This window comes from Chenopodium album, chromosome 3 (genome assembly GCF_948465745.1).
Source record: "Chenopodium album chromosome 3, dcCheAlbu1.1, whole genome shotgun sequence".
In the NCBI taxonomy this organism is placed as follows: Eukaryota; Viridiplantae; Streptophyta; class Magnoliopsida; order Caryophyllales; family Amaranthaceae; genus Chenopodium; species Chenopodium album.
The window spans coordinates 52896293-52915154 of record NC_137836.1 but is presented as its reverse complement, the minus strand read 5'-3'; the positions used below and the strand labels follow the sequence as shown (position 1 = coordinate 52915154).

Below are 18862 nucleotides of genomic sequence, written 5' to 3'. Positions count from 1 at the left end.
TAGTCAATAGAGGGTCCATGGTTAATTGTCCGGATGCACCGCGCGGAAGCCTAACCGTAAAGGGTTGGCGCGAGTGGATGGGACACCGCGAGTTTAGAAAAAACTCGCTTCCATGGTTTGGTGAATTCAACATCTCGGATGTACCCTTTGTTGCACAGAGCGTTCAATCGGGTAGATGGAGCATGAATTCCCAAAGGGTTATGTCCATATGTAGAACACATATGGGTTTCGGAAAAGTGAGAAAAAATTCAATCAGGAAGTAGGATCGAGCAAACAATACGAAAAACTGGTCGAAATTAGAACGCATATTTCTGGCTCGGTATTGGGGGAAATTGGCGCCAGCAAACAGAGAATGGCGCCAGCTTTTAACTGTAGCGCCTGGCGCCAATGCTGGCGTCTGGCGCTACGACTAAAATGCTGGCGCCAAGCTCTGGCCCCTGACGCTACTTCCCACATGCCTCAGCAGCTTTCTGTGCTCGATAAAATTTTCCAGTTTCGCGCGGTGTTATTTCGGTCCTAGTTGTGAAAGATATTTCTCAAATTTCCTACGTGTAAAATCCTATGTTTTTAACTCATTACGGATGGTCTTTCCAATGACATCTTTTTTATGCATATGACAATAATGTTAATCAAAATTACGCACATGAAATACTTATAACGTTTCGAGTCTCATCCACTCATTCTAAATCATTGCCGAAACAAATTCAGAAATTAAAATAGAAATCCTCCCCAGTGGAGTCGCCAAAAAACTGTAGGGATTAATTTCAAGCCTTTAAAATCCCACTAGCTTGAACCCCACTGTGATCATACACTAAAGTACGGTGGCGTCCAAAAGGGAAGAAGATAGAGCAAAAAAGTCGCCAACAAGTTTTAGGAACTTGTAAACCGTTCACGAGGTAAAGGTTACACCCCTTAACGATCCAAGAGATCGTCAACTCCATAAGGTCTAGAACCAAATAAGGGTTCGGGGATGAAGGTACAAATCCAACCTAAAAGAGATTGAACCTGCCCTAATAATAGGCCTCTACTTTATTCTGATCGTATTCATGTGCGCTTTTTAATTAACATGCAATCAATAGGATTAACCCTAAACCTGTTTATCTATGTTGGTTGAATTTAATGCACAAATAAATCTATTATTGGCGATCACTTGAATTATAATCACATTAACCCTAACAAGATTATTAAATATCTTATTAAGCATGATTACAAGTACCAAATTCCCTTTAACATGCATAAAAGGCGTGATCAAGCAATAAATATAAACATCAAGCAACAATAATAAATATCACAATAATAATTATAATCAAAATAATAAAATAAACATCAAAATAATAATATTCATAATCATCATAAATTATAACAATTACAATAATCATCATAATAACAATAATAATATTCATAATCATGTTAAAGCATAATAAAAATAGCAAGATCCTAGGCATGATACTAACAAGATTAATAACAAACCCTAGCATGTCACTAAGCCATAAAAAATCAAATCTTTAACCCTAACATGATACTAACAATCATAAATATTAGGAAGAACATAGGAAGCATCACAGGAATCATATTTAACATTAAAGTTACCCTAGACATGATACTAGGAATATCATAACAACAATGTAAACATGATTTCTACATCATAATATCAATAAATCAATAAAGTACTTACTTTGATGCTTCGTACCTCTTTCTAATAACAAAATACACACGTTAGTAACTTCAAGGAAAGTAATAAATCAAACAATTAAATTAAATAATTGAAATAGAGATTTGGGACCAAACCCTCAGAAATTAAACCTTTCACGTCTAGGGCGAAGGCAACTTCGAATATGGCTAGGTGTTTCTAGATCTTGTGAATGCGGAATTTTGTATGAAAACAAGGTAAGAAAGAATGAAAGAAAGAGATGAATGAATTAGAGAATGCTAAAGAAAAACTTGTGAATGAAAACCGATTGTTGATGAATGGTGAGAATTCCTGAATGATGAGAATTGGTGAATGAATGTAGATGATGATAATTGGTGAATGAAAACGGAGTTTTTAATACGATATTTATAGAGAAAATCAGCCAAAAAAGATAATTTAACAAAACAGAGTCTGACGCTCAGAAAACAGAGCTGGCGCCAACCCTGGCTAGCTGGAGCCAGGCGCCAATGGCTAGCGCCAGGCGCCAGGCCTGGTTCCAGGCGCCAAGGCCTGGGGTCAGACGCCAAGCTTAAATTTAACGCGTTTTCGAAAATCCGATAAGTTTACCGTACTGGAGGATAAAATAATCTAATTTCTTCCAAAATGCTATTTGATTTTAAATAAAACTCTGAAAAGTCAACAAAAGTCAATTTATCAATGTTAATTGAACTAGGAATGAAAAGAACCTTCTAAGACTAAAACCATTCCTAATTGCATTAGGAATGATAAATCATATTAGGCCCTCCCCTAGATCATTGGGCTGACATAAAGCTCAAATCGGGCCCAGTTTAGTAAATTGGCCATATCTTCCTCAATATTCATCGGAATTGGGCTTATAATATATCGTTGGAAAGGTCTTTGCAACCCCATCCAACTACACTACTATTGGACCCATATCATGGACCAACCAAACTGGATTGGCTGTTTTCTTAAAATAAGTTTTCAAAAACAGAGAGAAGAGAAAAGAAATTAAAACTTTCCGCAACACTAGACTTTCCACACTTTCGCTTCATTCGATTATGATTCGACGTGAAAGGTACTCATCACTGGGTTTGGTTTTGGGGAGATACAAATGGGTGTCTACACATGGGTATAAAAAAATAAATAAATAAAAATAAAAATCTATAATCCTATGTTATACGAGTTGATACGGATTAAAGGACTTGGCTAAGACTAGCTTGACACGATTTTTTTTTTTGAAAAAAATAAAATAAAAAAGGTAACGTTAAAAAGACACCTAAACTGGACAGGTTGTAGTATATCGGTTATAACTTTTGATCTGTGACTCTGATTAGGACGAAACCAGCTCCAAATGAAAGATAAAACTCGGGGCTACAGATCCATAGGTTATACGGCACGTAACTCTTTCTAGAACTCCGGATATGACCAAAACAAGTTGACTCTTGTGCAGTATACGGGAATAAAAATCCGGGTGACTCAAAAATAAAAAAAAAAATCTATGACTCGACTCTAAAAAAAAAAGGGTTTAATAAAAAAAATAATTAAAAAAAAAATCAATAAAAAAAATGCACATATAAGCACATCGTCACGAATGATGCAATGAAGTTCGCAACCTAGAATCAAGATCTATGTTCCACTATGGTCAAGCTTTTGGGTGTCAAAGGGTACCATGGTTAAGAGTTTGGACGTGTTAGCAAGGCATCCTCCCTTGAGGGTGTATGCCAACGGGCGGCTCCGCGAGTTCGTGATGAAATCGAACTCGACTCCATGGTTTGAGTGGATTTAAAAACTCGGATGAACCCTTATTGTCATGAACGTTTTCGGGTTGATAGAGCTTAAATCCCCCGGGCTAGCCACATACGTAGAACACGTACTATTGTGGCAAAATAGGTGACCTAAAATGCATATGAATATGTGACAATGCCAATTAAATCGCAGGAATACAATTCAAGAATCTTTCAAGTCTCATCCACTCATCTCAATTAAATACCGATCACTCAAATCGATAAATAACCAAGAACCCTCCCCAGTGGAGTCGCCAAATTGTAGGCGTCGTTCGAAGTGCGCCTACGTTAAAGCATGTGATCAATATGCTTGGCACTCTTAGGAAGTGGGAATTGACATAATACGATAAGGGACACGATTAGGGACAAGGAAAGTAGGGAGCCGCTAACAAGTTTTTAAGGAACTTGTAAACCGTTCACGGATCATAAAAGGCAACCACGAATAAGGGACAAAGATAGGCAACAACGATTGACCCGTGAAGGTTACACCCCATTCATAATCCATGAGATTACTAACTCCATATGGTTCGGAACCACGAAAGGAGGATCGGGGATGATGGTACGAATTGAGTCATGGAGTCACATTCGCCCGTACTAGCCTCTACTCGATTCTTATAGTGAAAAGTGATTCATGGGATCTCAAAGGCATGCAAACAAAATATTCAATTTGCTCCAAACTATTATTAGGCTAAATTGGTTGAATATTAATGCAACATATAATTCTAAAATATTTGTGATCACTTGAATTAAATAACAAGATTAAAAAGGAACCTGAACCGATTGTCCAAATTATCTTATTAGGCGTGATTTTCAATTACATATTCCCTTTAAGCATGCAATATAGTGATCAATAATAACAATAGAATAAACATTAATATTGGAAGCAATTTAACCATAATATCATTAGTCAAATAAAATATAAAATAACCTAATCATGATGCTAGCAATATTAAAATAAAATAAGAGTAATTAAATTAATTAATTACTCACATTCCGCGCGTTCCTTTGAATTGCTACATCATGAATAAACTGTTAGTAACTTCAATAAAAATATAAAGAAAATTAAAATTAAATTAAATTAAAATAGATTTGATTTGGTCCAAACCCTCAGTTAATTATACCTTTCACGCCTTGGTTTAAGGACAAAACCTCGGGTATTGTATGGACTCCTTGGAGTGCTTAAAGGAAGGAATAGTAAAAGAATGGGGAGGCTAGTGTTTAGGCTAAAGAGGGAGAAGAGAATGATTTTATGATCAAGCTTGTTGATCATTGAAAAAGGGGTGATATGACCTCTATTTATAGAGAAAAAAGAGGGGTCGAAGAATTAAGATAAGATCCGAATTAAATCGGAATAAAACTCGATAGACAGCAGTTTTTGTGGTTTTTGTATTTATCATATCTTTTGATCCAGAAATCGGAATAAGATATCGTTGGAAAGCTCTTGAAGTCTACTTTCTAACCCAATTAGAATCAGATTAAAAAATTTTATAACAAAAGATATGGCCGAAATAGTGAGACGGTGTCGGTTTTGGATAGAGTTTGACATTTTATTCATATCTTTTTCGTTATAGCTCGGAATTGATATTATAATATATGATTGGAAATATAATTTCAAGGGCTATCCAACCATATAAAATTTTGATAAAAACTATGAGGCACAAAAATAATATCTGTCTATCTTTGAACGTCTTTCAATTCGGATAGAAATAGGATTTTCAAAAAGAAAAGTTTTATTCAATTTCAAACTATTTAATCTTATCTTTTCAAAAAGGATAATTAAGATCTTTTAGAAACTTATAGAAGCTTCCAATTAATCCTAATTGGTTTAGGAATGGGATTAAATAATTTGGACCCTCCACATGATCATTGGGTCGTAGGTAAGGTGGGCTTAGGTTCGGTTTGGGCTCGGTTTAATATTTTGGCCATAACTTATTCGTTATAATTCGGATTTGGGCTTATAATATATCGTTGGAAAGATATTTTCAAGCCCCATCCAACTATTCAATCATTGGACCGAGATTATGGACCAAAATAAACTGGATCAAACGTTTTTATAAAAAGGACACGAAATGAATGATTTTAAAGGACACGAAATGAATTATTTTGGGTTTAAAGGCACGAAAAGAGGAAAATAAGTTATGGTTTGGGGAAATGGGCTACGAATTGGGTTGGTTTATGAAATGGAAATATGGATTTAAGCACTCCAAGATTAAATACTCAACCCGACCAATAATGGCGGTGAAAGGTTGTTCATCATTGGGTTTGGTTTTGGGGAGACATTTTTAGGTGTCTACAGGTACAAAAATACTCAACGGTACGCAGACCGTATTTAGATTTACAAAAATACATCACGGATCACAGCCCGTATTTTCTATCCTAATCGGGCCCCACTAGTTGCCATTTTATAAAACCTGTGAGAGAATATACATTCCATTCATCCATTCACTATCTGTGAATGGCCCATGCATTTTACAACGATAAACAAGTAACAGTGCATAAACACGCGAGAACTAGTAACTAATCTAGGTGGTTAATCCAATTAACACACCTAATTAAAACTAGTCAAAGTTGTTTTAACCGATTATGTAAATAATCGCAATTAATATTTGAAGCTCCCACTAAATTCCGCATCCAACTCAATTAATCCAATTAATTAAGCCGGTAAAACCAAAAATTTGTCAAAATAAATTTTGCCAATGCCGCTCAAAACCCGAGGCCTAGCCTCCAAAATTTATTAAAATAATTAAAACCAAATTAGATTAATAAAATAATTAAAACGGCAAAATAAGCAAACACGAAGCCAACCGTACTCAAGTGGTTCACGCACTACATACGTGCCACATGAAAGTCAAGGTTGTCTAACAACCCGCACTATACGGCTTGGCGCACGTGCCTTCACCACCCCATGTAGCACTAGCTAGGTACACCCTAGTAGCGTTTGCTAAGGGTTACAAGGTGCTAGACACGAGGCCACAGCTGCTTGCCCCTTTACACGAAGTACGCACCAAGCCCAAGCACACCATGCTCGTGCACCACACCCGCGCCACAGCAGCCCTTACACCACGCACCACAGCACGCACGCACACACCATCAAGGCAGCGTGCTGCTGCTGTGATGCTGCACACCAACCACGGCTTGGCTGCACTCACCATCAAGGCAGCCCCTTGGCAGCCACATGCGGGCTGCTATGCAACCCGACTAGCCAAGGGTGCTTACACCTGGATTTGCGTGTCATAGCCACGGGACTTTGATCCCAAAATTTCTGTGACATTATTATTAATTCTAAATTAATTTTAGAACTAATTCATTGAGCAAAATGAAAACTTAAACAAGTCTAACTTAAATAAAAAAAAATCATCCAAGTGCATGTAACCAAAATTATTTCCAAGAACCATTCTTTAATAAAATTGGTTTAACTTGGTGCAACAAAAATAAGAGGGCAATTACTCACTATCAATTTAATTAATTTAAATTAATCTTGAGTTTTTGACAAAATAAAAGGGAGTTGGAAAAAATGATCATAAGTTCAATAAAGATTCCAACTTTAATACTTGTGAATCCTTGAAAAATTTTATCTTCCAATATGAAGATAAACAAATTTCTATCACAAGTTTCAAACTTTATGATTCCAATCAACTAAAAAATGATTAAATTAACAAAGTTCAACAAAAAATCATGGAATTTAGTAACTCAAAGTTTCAATCACTTAACATAATTAAAGATTGAATCTTTAGTACTTGGAAGCCTCAAAGAACAACAATTTCACACTTAATGCAATTAGTTTGCAATTATGTGAAAAATAAAACCAAACTTTCAAACACAAATTACCACCAAGTAATCATGCCTAAAGAGGTTTAAAATTGCATATAAATTATGTATTGAACCAATTACATAACCACCATAAATATGCAATTAATTTTCAAGGTTAGAAAGACTTAAAATTTTTCGCCAAAACGAAAAGTTCTTCGAAAAGTGCATTTTTGGTCGTTTTTTTGGCTAAAAACCGAGTCCTACAAGGGTAAAACCATTTCCAGAACGCCTTTTCCACCCAAAATTCACTATTTTTGGGTCAAAATCTGGGTTCGGGAGCTGAAGACAGCTCTAATACGAGGTTGAAATAAATAATACGAGCTACTAATCTAATTAGAAACTTAATACCAGAAAAATTAAGCCATAAAAAACACCTTGAAAAATATTATGATTTTAAAAATAAACGAGCGAGGCTCCAATACCGCTGTTGGGGTTTGGTGAGTCCGACTCACTGCGGAAACAAACCCAAAAACAAGACCGCACTCGCAATAAATAAAACCATAAACATAATTAAATTAATCACATGATTAAGATAAGACAATTACCTTTGGAGCGTGCTTCGCCCAACCGGAAAGGACTCTTACTTCGAAAGCAAGCCTCGAAATTACGACGGCCTCCAACAATAGTCCACCCACAACTCGACCGCCGAAAACGGTCCAATGCCCTTGGTTAGCAAGGCCCGACCAAAACCCGAGTGATTAATGAGTTCAAAGGTTTTCACAATGGTGATGCCTTTTTCAACTCTCACTCAAGTGATTTTCCCAATACCCCAACTTGGGTATTTATAGGGAAAAGCTAGAGAGTGAAAAGCTCTCCCATCAATGTGGGAGAATTTGATTTTCCCATTTTATTTTAAAGCTAAAATAAAATTAATAATCAAACTAGTAATAAATCAACAAGTGGCAAGCTCATGTGAGAGGTTAGGTGAGGACCATTTGGAGGAGGGGGAGACCAAACTTGCTCCCCACTCCCTCTCCCAAAACCGGCCAACACAACACCTCACACACCTCTCACCATGCGCCACATGACACCCACCCTTGGGCATCAAGGCACCCAAGGTGGGCTGCCTTGTCCGTGGCTGCCACGCCTAGCAGGCCCAGCATAAGCGTGCGGGCTGCTTACGCTGTCAGCCAGTAAGCCCAACATGCTTGTGCGGGCTGCTTGCGTTCTCAGCCAGCGAGCCACGCACCAAGGATGCGGGCTGCTGCTGAGAGTTGCGGCTGGCCTTGCGCCTTGGCCCAGCAGTGCTAGGTAGCACGCATTGGCCCAGCCATGCTGATGCTAGCTGTTACGGTTGGCGCGGCTAGCCTTGCGATGTTAGCATTGGTGTGCTAGCACGCACCAGCTAGCCTAGGCTCGGTTTGGTGCGCATGCTAGCCACCATGCTAGGTCATATGCCCCTAGCACTCGGTTTGCTCGGGGCATTCCGATGCTAGGGGTAATTTGGTCTTTGTTGATTTATTATTATTTTCATGTCTCGTCTTTTACTATTTTTCGACTCGACTTTCGACGTTCGATTTCGACGCTCTAAGCTCGAATTCCCGACGTCTAAATGTTAATTATTCGGTTGACTTATTAATTCCTTCCGGATTAATTCGTCGCTTCGGTTCGTTAGTTGCTTGGGTGTGACCCGAAGGGTTCAGTCAAGATTAAGCTGTAATATTAATTATGCATTAATATTACTGATCGGAAGCGGCCTCCACCCAGGCATTCCGATCACTTGACCTTACTGAATATATTAGCTTTTTAATAATTTTGAACCCACTAACGGAATAGTACACTTGTTCGAAGGACACCATTCCTTTCAAGTAAAACAATAATAATTCATTAATACACTAAACTTTTATAATCTACATTACTTCGTAATAAACTAGTAAGATCAGTATAACTAAACTTGAAAATAACATGATATGTATTTTTAAAATCGATGAGAATTTGTATATAATATAATGCCTAAATATGAAGTGATGAAGTCTCGGCTTGATATAAAACTTGTTAACCTGCAAAAGGTTAGCAAGTACTATGAAATTTCAAACCAAAATCGTTTAACTGCCCGAATCCAAACGACCTGATTAAAAACCGACTTTTTGAAATAAAAAACGGTTCCAAACCATAATTTAGTAAACATGAAATAGAACTGATTCGAATAACGTTAAACCGTATAAAAGGCGAACCCATTAACAAACCGAACCAAAATAAAACTGAACCGAAAAAGAACCGAACCGTTTCTAACTCGAAACCGTTTCCAACCCGAAACTGTTTGAACCGGTATAAAAACCGTTTACACCGAACCATTATCAAACCGTAACCCGGCTGCACCGAACCGTTTACTTCCCGAACCGTTTACAACACGAACCGAATTAAAACCGCTTAAGAATAAACCGAAACCGAAACGAACCGATAACTATTTAAACCGAACTGAAACCGACCCGCGAGACATTTAACCGATTTTAAATCGACCCGATTTAATACCGAACCGATTTCAAACCGAACCGAACCCGAACTGTCAAACCGTTTTGAGAGTGCTCGTATAATCCATATTTTGAATTGATACAAAGTTTTTAGCTTGAAGCAAAATATCTTGGGCGGTGTGACGTCCTCTTTTGTTAGTTTCCCCAGCAAGCCAGCATAATACAAGTATTAGATCGCTCCCTCATTTTCCTTTTTCCCTCTTTTGCTTCGATCTGGTAAATTTCTTCACTTTTCCTTCTATGAAATTAGACTCTTTTTTCAAAAATTGCGTAACTTCATTATTTTTTAATTTTCTAGGGTTCTTCGTGCTTGTCAATTGAATTTTATTAGAGGTCGAAGAAGATCAAATCAATGGCTGCTCCACCTGCTAGGGCTAGAGCCGATTATGATTATCTCATTAAACTTCTCTTGATCGGTGATAGCGGTAATTTTCCTGATTTCTAGGTTTTCGTTTTTAGTATTGATTTTTTGTATTTGGAATTGATTTTGTTTTTTGTTCATTCAGATCAAGCCATTTTTATTGCAGATTTAGGAATTTGATTGGCCAATTTTAATTTTTGTATGCTTTATTGATGAATTTATTTGGGCATTTTTGATATATGATGAGACAGTTTGGCTTATGGTTTGTTGAGGATTTCTACATTGGTGGTAGATTATTGGGGTTCGAGTTTCGATTTTGTGATGCCCACATTGCGTTATGTGATCAGTTTGGTATGCATTATTGTAAAAGTTTTAGTAATTGTGCTTAATTGGATGTGTATTTGACCTGAGAAGAGTTCTAAGAAAAATGTAAGTTGTGACGAAGAGGTTGCTAAATTTGTTTTCACAATGGCTAATACATAGGGAACTTGTGTCCTAATGTTATCGAGTATTACTATGCTTCGTAAGGATTCATGAGCTTGGCTTTCCTGCTTTAAGCAATGGGTATGGCGTAGCTAATATGCCATTCATTTTGAATAAAATGTACTTGCTTGACTTTAAGAATTCCGGAGTAGTATTAATGTGTCCTCTTGTACGATGGTAGATACTGCATGAGGCTTTAGTTGTGTTATTATTGAAAATTCACTTAAATATTTGATATTGTCACAAAATTTATTAAATTGTTACTTGTATATTTTAATAATCACCCAAATACGATCTTTTAGTTTTTTGGTCTGGAATTACCTCGTTATGTAACATTTTAAGAAAACTTAGATGGCGCTAATGGTCATTCCTAAATGACAGCTAAAATACACTCCATTAGTTGTTAATTGAGACATACTATTGTACTGAAGTAACTATTCTTATAAACGATAATATAAGGTCTTAGGAACGTCCATGGTGTAGCTATTTCAAGGGTCTTTGCAGGACAGTTAATTCCAATTAAAAATTGTGCAAATAGTTAGTGTTTAAGTTGTTTGATGGATAATTAAGCGAATTTGATATGTTCAGAGATGTGAATGACTGTTAATCCAAAACATCTTCATCTAATATGGTTGCCAACTTGCCATGCTGGACTAATTTACCTCCCCTTTGCCGCTCTTTTTATTTTATTTTTTTCATCTTTGTATCACCAAGGATTTTATTAGTAATCAACTTAAAAATGCTCGAACTAATTGGACCTAAAATTAAATAATGCTGCATTTCAAGTTGCCCAATTTGATGGGTTTTCTGAGTCAGTATTTTAAGAAATGTTGGTACCTATGCGCTTAATTGCTCACGTCTATTGAGGTATAGTTAAATGTATTGACTTTTCATAAGAATAATTGATGGTCATTTTGACAATTACATTTGTGTGTGTGTGTGTTTTTTTTTTTTTTTTTTTTTATAAATTATCTATGCAGGTGCGTTGAATTCTGGTTTTATACGGCCATTTGTCAAGGCTGTCATTTTTTCTCTTTCCTCATAATTGTGCTTGAGAAGACTGATGTCTTGTTTAGCAAAAGTAATTGTTATAGCTGATAGCTGTCTATTGTGGTTGTTAGCTCTGTTACAATAGTTCAATGTTTGCTATTACAATTACTAGCTGTTTGATTTGTAAGAGTACAACAATTGAAAATTTTGTTTATTCTGCCTATGAATGTGCTGCCTCTTAACTTATATTGGTTTCTCAAGGGTATTACTTGATTAAAGCAATGTTTGTATAAGTCAACTGTGTCTGTTATCACATGTTTCTGTCATCTTTTTCTGATTCATAATGAATCAATTCTTTTGGCAGAAGAAATTGTGTTTGTTCATTTGCTCAAAGTTTTTAGTTTCTATATTTTAAATCTGGGCATGGAGCAGGCTGTCAATTGTTGGAGCTGAATTGGTTAGGCTGGGATATTTTTATTAGCTTCAGTCAGCCACTCAGCCCTGAGCTTTAGTTGGGGGCAATGAGCTAATGAGAATCATTTCATGCAAAGGCTTAGTATTGGCAATTGTATTACCTATGCTCTCCATTCGTATTGTTATGTGCTCTCTATATTTATTAAGTTTTTAGATTGTTAAATGAAATTCTGCTTGGTGTTAATTGTTTGTTTGTGACATATCTGTTAGGTGTGGGTAAGAGTTGCCTTTTGCTGCGTTTTTCTGATGGATCTTTCACCACAAGTTTCATAACAACCATTGGGTAGTTTGCTTTGGACTTGGCTATAAAAGTCTTTATATTCATTATATGCTTTGCTTTAACATAAGGCCTCTTTCCACAGCATTGATTTTAAGATACGAACCATAGAACTTGATGGAAAACGGATCAAACTTCAAATTTGGGATACAGCTGGTCAGGAACGCTTCCGAACAATTACTACTGGTAATTTTATATTTCTCCCTAGTGCTTTTATGTTTTTTTTTTTTTTTTCGCACGTCTTACCTTTTCCCTCTGAGAAATTAAAGTAAGAAAGTACAGCTTAGAAATTAAATTTCAAATTAGTGTAAGAGAAAATTAATCTAAAAATAGACTATCTTCTAACCCTTCTTTGGTATAAAGGAAGCATCATTTATAGGCCTTTATGCTATTGTGGGGAGATTTCTTTTTTTTCAAGATGATAGGATCTCTGTTTGCCCCATGGTTTTCCTGTCTTTTCTTTGAGGATAGGGGATGTAGTTTGGTGGCTTGGGGAAAAGTAGAGTTGGTATAGAATCATCTGGTATGTAGGCTTTTTTTTTTTTTTTTTTTCAACTTTTGGATACTGTGGTTGACTGGTTGTGGAATTGGAAATTCTGTCAAGGTCTACTTCAAAACTTTTTGTTTTTCGATTATTGTTTTTTTAAAATTTATTTAGTGTCCTCATAAGCTGCTTTCCTTGAGATATGGTCCGGATAGAAACATTATTTTACATTTTGGATGATTGTGTTTTCAGTCTCTAAAAGAGTAGAGTCAGCATTTGACCATTTGTTTTTCTCACAACAAGATGGCAAGTTGTATTATTTCCATCCTTGTAATTCTGGTAGACGATCATCTTGTACTATTTTTGCTCAAGCTTCATAAACTCTTCTGAAATAAGTATTTGATGAAGCTCATACCCTACTATTTTGGCATGAAAACAACACCTAGTTGGCGATAAGATTTCTGAAAACACCATCAAAATACAATCCTTTGCCATCATGCTTCTTTGAAGGACGAGCTTGGAATTCCAAAAAGGGGATCTTGAACTTTATATATATGATGAAGATACTTATATGGAGAAGACCATATCACCTTTTTTGTGTTTGTCTGATTTTGTTCTTAATCTGGTTTTGGTCACGTAATTGAATTGATTTGGAATATTGGTTAGAGCTCTATCAATTAGGATGCTGTAGAAGCTCATGTTTTTAACTTAATGTAACAGAGCAGGCTATAGACTTCTTTAATGAACATTTGTGGTAAAGTCTTCAATAGTTATATAACATATACTACATCATATGGAGTTCTTTTTTTCTGGTATATACCCTTTTTTTAATTCTCTTATACATTGCTTATTGCTTGTGGTTTAAATTGCCTGATCAATGTTATTAATTATTGCTTTGTTATTGGATTTGAACATTATATAAGTTGTACTAGTATGAAACTTTGACTAACCTCTCACCTTGTCATGTTTTGTGCAGCTTATTACCGTGGAGCCATGGGCATTTTGCTGGTGTATGATGTTACTGATGAGTCATCTTTTAACAGTAATATCTTTATTTCATTTATACATTTGACTTTTGTTTTTCCTTTACTGATAGTTTTGTCTACTAAAACTGTGGGCACTCTTTGATATGGAAAAATGTTGTGAGCACTTTTGTTTTCATCTATGTATCGACTTTTCTTCTCACCTTTAATCGTAGTGTTTTGATTGGCTCTTTGGATGGTGGGAATACTAACATAGCATCTGTATACACAGATATAAGGAATTGGATCCGCAATATTGAGCAACATGCTTCAGACAATGTCAACAAGATTCTGGTTGGCAACAAGGCAGACATGGATGAGAGCAAAAGGGTAATTCTTTGTCCCCCCCCCCCCCCCCCCCCCCCTCCCTTCTCAGTTTGCTTATAATATGCGTTTGGTACTGATTTAAGAGTTTCATTTACAGGCTGTTCCCACTTCAAAGGGGCAAGCTTTGGCTGATGAGTATGGAATCAAATTCTTTGAAACAGTTGAGTAATTTCTTGCAGGTGGTCAGTTTTCTTAGGTTTTAGTTTATCTGTCATGCTTGCTGAAGTTATTATGTAACAGAGTGCTAAGACGAATTTGAATGTGGAGGAGGTCTTCTTTTCAATAGCAAGGGATATCAAACAGAGACTTGCAGAATCTGATTCCAAGGCTGAGACTGTAAGACCTCTAATCGATTTCATTTTATCTGCCTTGTAAAAGAAAATCTCAAGGCTCTTTTCTATAAAACAACTTGTCTGAAATCTTATCTGAACTTTTTTTGTCTTAAAATTAAAATTATCTGTGTATGTAATTGTTCGGGGAAAAAATTACTTATTTTGTCTAAACAAAGCTTATTTGTTATATTTTTTTACCATATATTTTTATAAAATTATCTAAAAATATTGTTTGAACTTCTGTTGTCTAATTAGTCTTTTGAACAACCCATTTTCTCTTAAACAAGTAAAAATAAGTTAAATAGCCTAAGTGTCAAATTGATGATGCTGGTGAAGTGGTGAGCAGAGTAATTCTGCCATCGTAGGGGTTCTGGTCATTTTAATCTTGTACTTTGTTAGTAGAAAAGATTCATCTACCTGATGTCTGGGTGATGAGCCTTTATATTGATTTTGAAGTATCTGTTGAAATATCTTCTGCTGTAAACTTAGTTTGATCCTGATATGCCTCTTGCAGTCTTGCTGTTTGGTAAGTTTGATTGTTGTTGGACAACTTGAGACAGTTTATTGGATAATTGTTTTAACTGGTTATCATAAAGTTTCTGCAATTAAGGTTTGATATGTTATTGTGTTTGACATGCAGCCTGGTGGCGGACTCAAGATCAGTGCAACAGACTCAGGTGCCCCAGCCCCAGCCGCTCCCAAATCCGCTTGCTGTGGTTCTTAAGCTAGTTAAAAAAATTTTGGCACAGGATGTGAAGGAGTTCGCCTGAAAAACTATTTATGATGCAGTATCGCGGTTGCCTTTAGCTCTCCTAACCATTAATTTTCTGCTATCATTTCCAGTGTTAATGGTAGTTCACTTGTATGCAAAATTTATTATGATATCTTTCTCTTTACTTTGTTGTCCACCCTTCAGACCTCACTGAGAAAATTTCCTGCTTATTCATGTAGAAAGGTAAAGCCACATGTTTAAAAATGTTTTGGAAACTAATGATGGATCCTGGCTTCCTCGGGAGCTCTTGTTTTTCGTTTATGGATCCTTAAGCTGTTTAAGGTGTTCTTGTAAATTACTTTGAAGGCACTAGTCTTTCTGAAGGCTGATGTTTCTAGTTTGGTTAAAAAGAAATTGTGTGTAATTCGTAAGGCATTACATGTATATTCATCATTGTTTTCAGTTGATACATATCTTGAGGTAAATATTAGATGCTTCTAGGTGATGAATGATACAAATCATGACATGCATTGTGTCAAGAGAATTGCTAATTGATGATCTATACAGAGGCAACACCTCAACAATGACTAGTATAAGAAAAAATGGTTGTGTGGCAAAATTAAGACTTGATGTTGAGTTAGGTTTGATATCTAAAAACAAAATACTTATTAGCTCGTCATGTGTGGGGTTGGCGGCCACTTATAAAAGAATAAAGTAACCCTTATAACACTGACCATGTAACCCATATTGCTCGAGCAACCCTTATAACAATGACCAAGTAATCCTATAAAACTAATAAAGTAACCCCTTTAACATTGACCAAAATTTCCCTATTACACTAATGAAGTAATCCCTTTAACAGTGACCAAATAATCCATTTTACACTAACAAAGTAATTTCTTTAATGGCTGGTCACACGGTGTGGCCATTGGCCAGCCACATGTCAGAATATATGTGATTAAAACCTTGAAGTGTGAAAGGAGAACAACTTCTTTTTTTTTTTTGTTTGGTATTTGGGGGCGAGTGTTCACCCACTGATTAGTCTTCGCCTTTGGGTAACAAAAAGTGTCTACCCCTTAAATTGCCAAACTACGACGAGAGTTTCTCCTTATCTAACAAGTAAGCAAGTAGAAAGTACCTTTTGAAGCGCCACAAAACGAAGCAAATGTATCAAGGAAGCGGAAAGAAGTCGTGAGCGCCCCTGCGCGAGCCTTATTTAATTTAAAAAGTAAAGCTTTGGCTCCCTAAACAAAAGACTTAAGAAATGGAAAAAAAAAAGAGTGGTGGGGGGGGGGGGGGACTTCCGCAATGGGCTATTCCACCCAAACCAACTGAGGGAGCGAGTTGATTAAATCGCGGAAAGCAAACATGGCAAATGCACACTTTTACATTGTACACTTGTCGTCCCATCCGTAGTAGTTACTGTAAAAGAGCCTCGAGTGCTATGTGTTTTGTGCTCTCTTTCTTCTGTCATGTCTTTTCTATTCCTACAGTAAACAACAAGCAATCTGCTAGCCCAGAGTTGAGGAGAGAGATCCAATTAGCTTACTTTGAACTCTTCTTATCCGAGTAGTTCCTATCCCAGTAGGTAGTAGGAAGCCAACCAGGAAGGTTTGGATTTTTCAATCTTATGTCGTGAGGGATGTGATCTATGTTAGGTCTATAAGATACCACAGCTTTTAGTGTCAAGGAAAGAGCGATGCCTACAATAAATCAATTGATTCGTCATGGTAGAGAAGAAAAACGGTGCACAGACTGTACTCGAGCTTCGGACCAATGTCCCCAGAAGCAAGGAGTAAGCTCGCGTAGCAAACAAAGCAGAAATAGTTTGCAACAGCAACTATCGATTAGTCAACAACCGGGACAACAGAAACTGCTGCTAGATTCTTTAAGAAGCGGGAACCAACAAATTAAAGCTGCATTGACGAAGAATCAGAATTGGGGGAAGCACGCCGCAACCATTTCGAGGCTGCCTAATCAGCAGGAACATTCACAACAATAGGTCATAGACTTATAAGTGTGAATGAATAACTCATAATGACAAGACGGCAATGGTTGTGTAGTCGATGATTTACCAGCCCTTTCAGAACCAACTTACGAATTAACTAAAAGGCCCTTTGAGAACCACTACCTATTGGAAAGCGAGGGCTTTAGCTAGGGATTGGGGTAATTCGAAGGCTACATGTGAAAGGATTCTTTTGATGTATGTTGCCAAGCTTTCCTATTCAAGACATACTATCAATTCCTTTGAAGTTACTACCACTACCGATGTCGGCTTGCTTCTTTTGGTTACCGGTTGGGTTTTTGGCATTCAATCTCATATTGCAAAAAATCCAAGAATTTTTTGGGGCTCTAGCACAAGCAAAAATGGTAGAAAAGTCTACTGTTTGAAAGAGAGTAAAAAAAACTCGAATTCCCAAGAGCTAATCCAAAATCACCTACTCGATTGACAAGCATAGCTTTTATAGCTGCTTTATCTGCCTGAAGTCGTGTAAACCAAAAATGAATTAACAAATATGAAGAATGACCTACTCCCTCCCATCCCAAGAATAATTGAAGTTGTGGATCTAAAACCAGGAAACTTCCTCTTGTGTGCTATAAGTAAGGTATGCAAAAGTCTCCTCTTTTGCCAATTCCAATTCCCGAAATTCTACGGAATGCAGCACTACAGTTCACTTTCTAACATCTGCTTCTGATTCTTCCTAACAACCTATTTTAGAATGACAAGACGACAATGGTTGTGTAGTCGATGATTTACCGACCCTTTCAGAATCAACTCACGAATCAACTAAAAGCCCCTTCGTATATATAGGATACACCTATATGAAAACCTTTTCTCAAGATATCTTCCTAACTCTTGGGATCCTTGCTTTGGATGTTTTTCCCCCCGGAGTGAAAGCAGTTGATTTCGTAGTTTTAGAATTCTGCTGATCCCAAGCACTCCATACCTAGGATTGAGAGAATTAGACATGGTGGTCAGAGTTACCTTTGATACCAATGACAAATTGTTTTGTGCTTATATTGAAATGAAACTAGCTAATAAAGTTAGTTGTTAGTTACAAAAATGAGCATTAATAAATATTTTATGGCTCTAAAGTGAAGAAAAGTATAAACACATATCACCAGAGTGAAGTTACCAAGTACCAACCATAGGGCGCCATAGTGAAGCAACGTTTAAAAAGTCTGGGCTCTAAAATGGAAGTATTGAAAATATAAAAGACCAAAGTGGAATTATGTAAAATCCGAAAGCACCAAAGTGAAAATTTCTCAAAAATAAAATAAAAAGGTTGTTGTAGGGAATATTTCAAGCATCCCACATTTGAGCCCCACTGTAATCATACAATTAAGCATGGTGGCGTCCAAAGGAAAGGAAGCTAGAGTAAGAGAGTCGCCAACAAGTTTTAGGAACTTGTAAACCGTTCACAGGGTGAAGGTTACACCCTTCACGATCCATGAGATCGCTAACTCCATAGTGGTCTGGAACCATGACTGGATATTCGGGGACGAAGGTACAAATCCAACCTAAAAGAGATTGAACCTGCCCTAATAATAGGTCTCTACTTTATTCTTCTCATATTCATGTGCGCTTTATGACTAACATGCAATCAATAGATTAACCCTAAACCTGTTTAATCTATGTTGGTTGAATATTAATGCACAACAAACATATTATTGGCGATCACT

The 18862-nt window shown here is 36.6% G+C and overlaps 1 protein-coding gene across 1 annotated transcript; it reads left to right on the top strand.

The window, feature by feature from the left end:
* The first annotated feature begins 9818 nt into the window (after positions 1 to 9818).
* LOC145623983 (ras-related protein RABE1c-like) lies at positions 9819 to 15649 on the top strand. Its single transcript, XM_081676900.1, has 9 exons — positions 9819 to 9932; positions 10015 to 10141; positions 12235 to 12307; positions 12387 to 12487; positions 13762 to 13827; positions 14040 to 14137; positions 14232 to 14294; positions 14375 to 14470; positions 15107 to 15649. The coding sequence occupies exons 2-9, from the start codon at positions 10069 to 10071 to the stop codon at positions 15188 to 15190; spliced, it is 654 nt and encodes a 217-aa protein (XP_081533026.1). The 5' UTR covers positions 9819 to 9932; positions 10015 to 10068; the 3' UTR covers positions 15191 to 15649.
* The last annotated feature ends 3213 nt before the right edge of the window (positions 15650 to 18862 follow it).

Bases quoted from the DNA above. Each gene is read 5' to 3' on its own strand.
- LOC145623983 (XM_081676900.1), top strand. From the start codon at position 10,069: ATGGCTGCTCCACCTGCTAGGGCTAGAGCCGATTATGATTATCTCATT. The intron at 13,828-14,039 runs GTAATATCTTTA...CTGTATACACAG, and splicing joins TGATGAGTCATCTTTTAACA to ATATAAGGAATTGGATCCGC. The intron at 14,138-14,231 runs GTAATTCTTTGT...TTTCATTTACAG, and splicing joins ACATGGATGAGAGCAAAAGG to GCTGTTCCCACTTCAAAGGG.